At 32.5% G+C, this 10,554-nt stretch overlaps 1 protein-coding gene across 1 annotated transcript in view; it reads right to left on the reverse strand.

The window, feature by feature from the left end:
- Positions 1–9,979, reverse strand: part of LOC110029276 (uncharacterized protein At2g39795, mitochondrial-like) — a 14,446-nt gene extending 4,467 nt beyond the window's left edge. Inside the window, exon 1 of the mRNA XM_020731498.1 lies at positions 9,585–9,979. Coding sequence (XP_020587157.1) covers positions 9,585–9,857 — 273 coding nt within the window. The 5' untranslated portion in view covers positions 9,858–9,979. The remainder of the gene's footprint in view (positions 1–9,584) is intronic.
- Positions 9,980–10,554: the final 575 nt, after the last annotated feature.

The raw sequence follows: 10,554 nt of genomic DNA on the forward strand, positions 1-10,554 counted from the left end.
TTCGGCTCGAAATACTACTCATCAATTATATATATATATATATATATATATATATATATCAAAAGGTGAAATTGATATTTAGTCAAGTGAGCATCAAATATTGATTCCCCCAAATGGTTGAAAACCCTCGTGTGCTTGCTCCTGATTTAAAGAGCCCGCGCCACGGGATTCGAACCCCCGACCCGAGGGATTTACGTCAGAGGCCGCACCAATGAGTCAGGTCATTCGCGCGCGCGCACACACACACAGATATATATATATATATATTGATGAGTAGTATTTTAAAAAAAAAAAATAATTGACTACAAGGCTACAAAGAATTATAATCAATTAAAAGTATTAATCAATAAAGTATAATAAAAATGATTAAATTAGATTCAAATGATGTTTTAATAAAAACAATATTTTTTTAAATCTTGCCCCAACCCTTAATATCTTATGACTACATGATTAGGGTTGTCAAAAAAACTCTTTGTTTGTGAACAACTAGTGTTCGACTCATTAAGCAAACGAGCCGAATACGAATACACTTTTTGAGCTCAAAATATAAATGATTCAGCTCGCATTCGGCTCGTTTACACCCCTAATGTCAAGCCTATACCTAACCCTAGACATAACAAAGTATATTTATAGCCAATAATAATAATAATAAAAGACTTCCCTTAAGCGTACAAAAGTCATTTGTTCTTAAGCTAGGAGCCCTCGTAATAATACTCTCCCCAAAAGACACATTGTCCTCAAGATGGGAAAAAATGAATGTTCCTCCTCCTCCCCCACAACTGTCTCTATTTATTCATTATCTGTCTCCTTGTCCTGCACTATGAGAACTTATAATCTGATCTTTGCAATGGTGACCTGGGGTAAACTTCTCATCACACCAAATCACTTCTCCTGAATCTCTATCTTTGTAAGGCACTTCAGTGTTGCTCTCGGTCGTGATCCATTATTCGTGTCCCGTGCATCATCCCTCTGGACTACCACTGTCTGAACTTTTAGCATCATCGTGGTTGCAGCAGTTACGTACAATGCTCCAATTGTTTGCTCCTGCTGACTTTCTTAATACGGTTTTTATGTTCCACCATTTGGGCTAGCTCCATCATCTCCCTTAGTACCCACGCTCTTAGTAGCCGAAGTGCTGCTCATACATATGTTGAGCTTTAATCCCTTCATAAAATTCTCCTCTAGTCTTGCTTCAAAAATCCTCCGCAACCTTCCTAGCAATATTACAAATCTCTCCCTATATTCCATGACCATCATTTTCTAAGTGAAAGCATAGAATTACTCGTGTAGGTCTACTTCCCGAGTGGCTCAGAAACATTCCAACAAACAATCCTTAAATTCATTCCACGAATAAATCGGGTATCTAGCCTTCCTCCACTGAAACCAGACTAAGGTTTTCCCCTCCAAACACAATTTTGCCTCCATGAGTTTCTCCTCCCCATCTAACATTTTCATCGTGAAGTATCGCTCCGCCAGATACATACACCCATGGGTGTCTTCCCCGTCGAAGATCAGCATCTTCAACTTCCTAAGGGGGTGTTTGGTTGTAAGTATGATTTAAATTAAATAGGATTTACTAAATCTGATAAATTTGAATTTATTATATCTAAATGCTACTAAATCTGAAATGATGTTTGGTTCAATTAAGATTAATTTCGATTAAATCTATTTGATGAGTTTGGTATAAATCTGTTTGAAATTTTTTTCCTTAGTTAAATCTGTTAAATCTAACAAATAAGTGGATCTAGTAAATCCGAATTTAATAAACAAAACAAGCAAAACTTGGATTTAACTTAACAACGAATTTATCTAACATATTTATCGTGTTTGTTGGATTTACATTGAATTTAACTTAAATTCACTTAAAATTATCGTACCAAACACCCCCTAACTCTAATATCTCCACCCCATTTCCACTTTCGAGGGTAAAAGTCCTTCCTTCGATCACAGTCATATCTCTTCCCTGCTTCTCTCCCTTCAACCTGCTCCTCTATACCTCTAACATAATCTCTTTTTCATGTTTCGACCCAACTGTCTCCAATAGGAATCTCTAATCCACCCCTAGTTGGAGCCCTGAGAGAGGGTTTGTGATGGTGAATGTTTTCCTCCTCATGTTCCTCATGTTCCTCATGTTCGATCTCTTTTCCCTTCAATCTTGTCACGGATTCTTTAATCAACCTTTGGTTATGATTTGCAAATTGAACTGTCGGCAGGGTATTGGATTGCATCTCAATAAGCTTCTTTATCATCTATTGCATTTCTCTCATGCTCTCAAATCGATCCTCCATTCGATTTTCCATGGAAGAAAACATATCCTCTATGGAAACGAACCTTTCTTACATCCTCGATCTAATTTGTCTTATCTCTTCCTCTAATTTCTTCTCCACATCATCTATTTTCCTGGTTGTCATTATCTCCTGTCATTAGGGCCCGCTTGATTATGAATTCGGTCCTTGATTTCTAGGTTCACAATTAGGGCACACCTGATTCGGTCGCAGTCTTCCTTGCTAGTTCTGATCTGATCAAGTCTATTCGATGCAGTTCAGTGAGAAAGAGATTAAAGTAAGCCAAAATCCCTTGTTTCTCAGGTAACTCCAATCACTGTCGAATCACAAGCCTTTTGTCCTGCCCCAATAAAATCTTGTTGTGGCCTTCATCGTAAGATCTGATTGCGACTGCATCGCAGGGTTCGGTCACAACAGTGAGAGCCAATGAAGGCTCCCAACCCGTCGTTGCCTTCTTTTGTAAGCCACACGAGCCCGTTGTTGCCTCTCTAGCAAGCAATGATCGTAGTTCTCGATGACAGAGCGGGAGGAGAAAGGTACAAGTTTCAAAAGACGCGATCCCGTCGCCGCCTTCCTTGCACTTGAATCGTGGCTCTATTATGGGAAGGAGCAGGAGGAAAAAGATGCGTCTGTCAGTGTGGCATCTTCGCGTAATGTATCGCGGCTTACCGGGACCCAAAAACTCGTGACGTTTTCCTCTCGACGCCCGTTTGCAATCAGACGCAAAGCGGTGGCTTTGGCTCTGTAAGTTGAAATCCTCGCCCGATAAGTAGCGAGTTCAATCGATCTTCTTCTCTGATCAGATTGCCAAAATCTTGAGTTTTGATACCAATTTGATATGATCTGAGACAGAAATCGGCACACTTTTTCCGCAAAAATTAGGGCAAACACTAATTTTTATTTCAATAATCCAAACAACTCAGACAAATAGAAAATATAAGCACCTACGATTCTAGAGGTAAGCGATCTCTCCTAATTCCTACAATTCGATGGGTAGGAAATCTCTCCCAAAACCTAAGCCTAAGACTCATAACTCAATCTCAAGTGTATCCCTAACTTTAGACATAACAAGTCTATTTATAGCAAATTATAAGAATAATAAAAGACTAAATTGCCCTTAAGCGTACAAAAGATATTTAATATTGTTAGTAGCCATGGGTTTTGTAGATTCATTCAAAAACATAAAAAAAAAAGTCATCCGCTTATATGATTAATAATAAAAAACAAAACTAATAAAAGTAAAAAAATAAGTATATAATAAAATAAGACTTATTAAAACAAATAATCATGATCACAAACGAAATGAACCGTCCCCATAAATTATAACTTTAACTTATATATTAAATGTATGTATTTATGTATATCATTTGAATTTCTAAATAAAAGATTCATTCAAGGTAAAATAATAATTATAATTTATTTAAAAAGTATATTTTGAACAAATTTTCATTTTTTTTAACTTAATAAAAAAATAAATACCTAAAACTCATGAACTTGAATGAAAACTGAGTATGAAAAGGTTAACTTGCACAGGAGCTCACATGAATTTACAATTATCATAAAGATTTGGCCATTGTATCATAAAGTTCATGCCATTGTGAATTCGAATAATCTTTTCATGATAAATGAGAGGAAAATAAGAAGAAGAAATGCAAAAAAAAACAACTAAAAGGAATAGATAACAAGCACATCAAAAATATCATATAGGGAAATTTACATACATACCACACAATTCTTATGTATTTATATATCTAACACCTACTTTCTTATTTAAATCTATAACACTTTGGTGTCATAAATCTGTGCATAAGAAGTTGTATTTCACTTTAAAAATATAAATAATAGTGGGATTTTATATAATATTAAAGCTTTGAGAGATATACATGCAAATATGAAAATTTAGGCGTTGTATGTGTAGAAACAAAAGAAAAATGTGGTATCTATGTAAATGCCCCTAACATATAACACTGTTACACATAGACAAATAATAAAGGCAATTATTTGGCATATTATCATACTAAACTTGAGAATTGTAAGATCATATCCTATAAGCAAAAGAGTATAAAAAATTTTACTACTTACAAATCTTTCAAATTTCAATTAGACATTTATGCAAATAGATCCACATGAAAGCTTAACCTGGAAACGCAACTTTTACACAAGCAATTTAAATAAATCAATAAACCAAAGATAAATAAATAAAATCTCATGCTCTATGTATGCAATAGAGTAATAACGCATATAATACGTATTATTTTACTTTATTGAGCCTTTTGATGCAAATAATACAAGATATGTGTTATGCTATTTATAGGCTATAACACAAGCTATTTTTACACTATTGATGCACATTGTTAGCTGTCTCGTCCAACATGAACTACAATTATAAGGCGAGTAGCATGATACTTCAAAGAAATGAGAGGAAGAAGTTGATGAAGTGGGGATTGGGAACTAAGTAAACAAACTAATTTGATGATTACTTTTAATCATTAATTATAAAACATTTGCTTGACTAATCTATTAGAAGTTTAACTTTGATTTTTATACTAAGTATGACATTGGATATTGAGTCTTTAAGTTTGACATATGGTCTTGAGGTTCTAACAATTTGCCTTAACTTCTTTCTATTCAAAATTAGTTTCATTTCAATGGAGGAAAAAACTTTCAAAGGTTTACAAGTAGAGTTTCGAATTTGATCTTCAGGTTATGCAAGGTAGAGCTATTTTTAAATTTTAATTTCCAATCTTAAAATAATTTGCTTTTGTTAAAATCAATTCAAATTTAGTAGGACTCATTATTTTCACAGCAGATATCTCGTGAATTATTTTGTGAGTACAAAATTGATGCATGATTTGTTTTTTTTTATGAGTTCACTCTCCCAGGCATATTTAAATGTGCATAAATATGCAAATGGCAAGTACTTAATAAAAGGATGTTTTTTCTTTGCAATTTGCACATTTTGCATTACCAGGATTGTTCAAAACATGTTCTAGTAGGATACATAAAACTTTGGATGGGGCATTTACATGCATACCATCAAATGCCTACATATTTACATATCTAACAATTAAATTTTATTTTTTAACATTTTTTTGTGAAAGGGTTGGCATAGCATAGCACCTATGGCAAAAAGATTCGAGAGTCGTTTTAAATGATTTGGTCACATTAAACATTGACGATCTGAGGATCCGGTTAGGAGAATGGATGTTTTAGATTTGATTTATGTTAAGAAAGACAGAGGTAGGCCTAAAAAGACTTAGGCATAATGTATAAAAAATGATCTTTAATAGAATTAAATGAAGATATGACACCCAATAGGACTCAATGGAGAAAAAACATTCATGTAGCCAATCCCACTTAGCGGGATAAAGGCTTGTAGTAGTAGTAGTTGTTGTTGGACATTTATACCACCCAAATCTTTTATTTCGAATAAAAATACCAGTATTTAATTTTAAAAGTGAAATACACCAATTCATGCATAGGTAAGGTGGCATAAATGTACAAATTGAAATTTAGTTGTTAGCTATGTAAATACATAGGAATTGAGTGGTATGTATGGAAGTCTTTCAATTCGGTTACTATTCCTAGACTTCGAATTCACATAAGAAACATTAAGAAAATGTGTCACCACCAACAGTGTAAATTTAAATATCATAAAATATCAACTTCACAAACAGATTTCGGGCATCTGGTTCAGGTGTTAGATGTCACATTGAAGTATTTAGTATGAAATAAAAAGGAGGTAAAATTTTATTGAAGCATTAATGTTCAAAGTTATATTCAACCCAAAAACTTCAACCTAAAAATGAAGGCCAACTACTTGTACTTTCCTACTACAATATTTTTATTTATTTGCTGTTGGGCTAAACTCACTGCATTATGATTCTTATAAAACTCCATATCAGGGGTCCCTGACGACCTTATATCTCAAATGAATGTTTTTTAAACATCCCCAATTATCATGCACCGAAAACTCATTCTACCATGCAAAGTCTATAATGAGTAACCCACTCCTATACACTTTAATCATGGTGGAAAGTACCAAAACATGTGAGACTCGCAAACTGAATGAACTATTTGATCCCAGCCAAATCATCACTATAATACCACTTGTTAGGAAAAATAAAACCAATAAGGGATAATGATTATATTGAAATATATCTCTTTGCAGCATGTTCATGTCATTAGTGGCAAAAGTTAATTAAAGCTTTACAAAACTTCGGTCAGTCAAAGGCAAAGCAAACTTGTCAAACTTTGCATTTTATTATATTGCACTTTCATTCAGAATTTTTAGTTATCATATAATGCCAATCTATTATTTTGACGAGCTCACAAGACAAATTTTATTTGCATTTGATTTTGAGAAGCATCAGCAACAGATTTCACAAAAAACTTTCTAATAATAAATGTCATAAAAAATTTGAAAAAAAAAATTCTTAGTACTATTCTGACAATTGGCAACACAATGAGCCCATTCCCTTTATGCACCTTTAAGACAACTATTAAACTCTAACACATCTTCAGGGTTTTAATATCACCAAAAAATCTATAGTTTGTAACACAACAAGCGCTTAAAGAAATTATTATTTTTTTTTAAATTTGATACATACCTGACTCCAACCAATGATGTAATTATATCATCACGTGCCTTCAATTTTTTAATGTTAGAACGTCCAATTTGCATATGGCTCTGCTTCTTTTATAAATATAGCAGTCAAAATTTGGACTGTATGTGAAAAATATAACTAAATTATAACACGTGATTAAAACATATTGAGTCTAAAATCTATTGCTCATTAATTCTATTATCTTCAACCATCAAAAGAGCATCTTCAATTTTATTATTAAAAAATATGCAATAATACTTGATTTATCCTTCTTAAGATCAACTGCTACTTCTTAACATCTCCTTTTAAATAAAATAATTAAACTTTATACACATTCCTTTTGTAATAGAAGCAAATAATCATTTAAAATTTATTTTGAGATTTATTTCTTCCATCATTTAAACTTTATACACATTCCTTTTATTTCTCCCTTATAGAATCAATTTCTAATTTATAATAAACTGTTAAGTAACTTGTCATTTCACTAGAGTTTAAAATTCACCTACTTTGAAAGAAATAAATTCTTACCATTATCTTAAGCTTATTGTATCACATAATAATATGATATCTAAAATATATTTGAAAAATGGAGGTAGATAACAAAAAAACAACAGAGCTTGATATTTACCATCAACAATTACATCAATGTTCCTTAAATCATGAATAATGAAATTAAACTTATTCAAATGTAATTAAATAAGCATGCATTTATAAAAGCCAAATAATTCACCTAATTCTAAAAAATTACAAGAGGTATTATACTTCGTGCAAAATTAGAAATACAACAACAATATCAAGTATTTATCCCATTAAGTGTGGTCCGCTAAATGAATATTTTTTCTCAATTGTGTCCTATTGAGTCTCATATTTCATTTAGTTATGATAAATTAAGATCATTTTTATATACCATGCCCAACTCTTTTAGCTCTATCTCTATCTTTCTTAATATAAGTTAATATAAAACATTTACTCTCTTAACTGGGTCATCAGACGGTCAGTGTTTAACATGACCAAACTAATCAGGAGGCTATCTCTAATATGGTATGCCACTGGAGCTACTTCGACCCTCTCACGAATATATTTGTTTTGTATTTTGTCTCCAAGTATAAAGCCACTCGTCAACCTGAGCATTCTCATCTCGGCAACACTTCAATTAATTTTATGCATATCTATTACAAGGCAACAATCTCTGCCATAAAAAATTGCAAGTCTCACCATTGTCTTATAAAATTTTTCTTTCTTTAAGTCTAAGGGAAATTTTTTTATCATACAATAGGTCCAATGCATTCCTCCTCTTCAACCATCCGAATTGAACTCTACTAATAACATCCCCATCTATATCACCATCACTTTGAAATATAAACCTGAGATATTTAAAATGTTCACTCCTTTTAATGACTTGATCACCCATTATTATTGCAACCTCACCACTAGATCTAGTACTAGTAAAATCACATTCCATGTATTTAGTTTTAGATCTACTCAAACAAAAGCCTTTAGACTCTAAAGTTGACTATCATTCAAGTTTTTTGTTGAATTCTCTCTTCCTAGTCTTATCCACAAGAAGGATATCATCAACGAAAAGCATATACCAAAATGTTCAATAAGAACATTAATAACTAAAGCAAAAAAATATGGGCTTAAACTAATCCTTGATATCATCCAACTGAAATAAGAAAATACTATGTCAATCATTCTTATGTTCAAACACAAATAATAGCTTTGGTATACATATCTTTAATGACTTGAATATAAACAATACCAACATTTTTCTTTTCTAGAACTCTCCAAAATATTTCTCTTCGAACTTTATCATAAAATTTTTCTAAATCAGCAAAAAGCATATTTAGATCCTCCTTAAAAAACAAAAAATATTAATAAAAATACATTTTCGTCTAGTTGCAAAGAAAATAAAGCCATCTATTGCAAACATGAGGATTGGATTTCTTTCTTAACGAACTCAAAGAACTCAATTTGTTAGCACCGAAAAAAATTCTTCTTCTATTTCATGGATGACATTCATCTCCTTTCTCTTCCTATTTCCCTAATTTTAATGAAAATTCTTGTAAATGCCACATGAATTTATATAATGAAATATTCACATTATAAAATTAAGCATTAAACATCACTGAAGGCTTTGTAGCATCTATCATAATTTTTTACAATAACCACTATTCAAAACTTCATGAAAGTTTTCATTCACAATTCTATGATAGACCTCATTTAAAGCTTTGTAATTATGATAGCCATCAATCCTAAAAAATAAAAAAGCCATCAATCCTAAAAAATAAAAAATAAATCTACTCTAAATAATTAATGAAGTTAGCCATCAATCCAAAAAAATAAAAAAATAAATCTACTCTAAACAATTAATGAAGTTAGGCTTCCCAATCAACACTCGTTCGAAGGCTCTAAAATTTCAATTGCAAAGAAATTTACCCCATCAATAAAACTTAAACAATTAAACATTTTTAATTACCAATCAGCAGCACTTCAAACAATTAACCCATTAAATATTCCACCGCTGCACCGAAATTCACCAGATACCAAAACCAGCAATTACAAAACGCCATTTTATTAGCGAACCACAAATGTAAAAAAAAAAGGCAATAACTAAAGCTCTCCGTAAGAAAAAAAAACTAAAAATTCATCCAATCGCTTAAATAACCAACACACGAATAGATGGATTTACCTGTCCACACTCCTCCTTAGCGCAGCCAATCTCCGACTCCACGATCCGGATAAGCTCAACATCAGCTTCTGGCTTCTTCTGAATAGACGAAGAAAAGCGAGAGAAAGCAAAAGATGAGGGAAGCTGTCTTGATTCCACTCGCGAAAGGATTCCTTTCATGAGAAATGGACGGATAGAAACCAAGTGGTAGATCCGGCGATTCTGGAAGCAGAATGTCTGCGCAGATCGCGCTGCGGCGGTGGTGGCACGCCGGAGGACTATGGAGAAGGCCATGGCTGCTCGCAGGTGAAAGGAAGAACGAGAACACGCAGCTCTCTCGCTCTCTCTCCCCCGTTAGGGTTTAAGGAGGTGTTTGAGGTTTAGGAGCGCAGAAAATTTTCTTTGGGCCGATTGGATGATCTGGATTTTCGACTCAGCCGGCCCACTTAATTTAGGCTGCTGGGTTAGTATCGCAAATGTGGAATTCACATGCCATATAACTTTTATGTCTCTACATATTTAGCATTTCTGAGTTTGGTATTTATGATTATAACACTTTGAAGTTATAAATCTTTACATAAAAAAAATATGTATTATAATTTAAAAAAATTAATAAGAGTAATATTTTAGATGTGCTATGAAAAATATGAATGTTATTATAAGTAAATATGAATGTTTAGTTGTTAGATAGGTGTTTATTATAGTCCGCTCAATTCTCATCATTCAAACTCTATCTTCAGTTCCCATTACATTCACTACAAATCTAAAGTGTGTTACTTTGTATCTGGGATGAAATTGGAATTTTTTTTAGAATAAACAAAACATAGTATTGATAGTCTTAATTAGAGAGAATTGGTGAAGGTCTCTATACATCAATATAAATAAATTTTAACATTTGTACTATTGTCTATTAATTTAAAAAAAATTATGGTACTTGGCCAAATTACATGCATTAAAAAAGGATAAATGAGAGAAAGTAAATAGATTTTTG

The sequence above is a fragment of the Phalaenopsis equestris genome, unplaced genomic scaffold (genome assembly GCF_001263595.1).
Source record: "Phalaenopsis equestris unplaced genomic scaffold, ASM126359v1 Scaffold000552, whole genome shotgun sequence".
Lineage (NCBI taxonomy): Eukaryota > Viridiplantae > Streptophyta > Magnoliopsida > Asparagales > Orchidaceae > Phalaenopsis > Phalaenopsis equestris.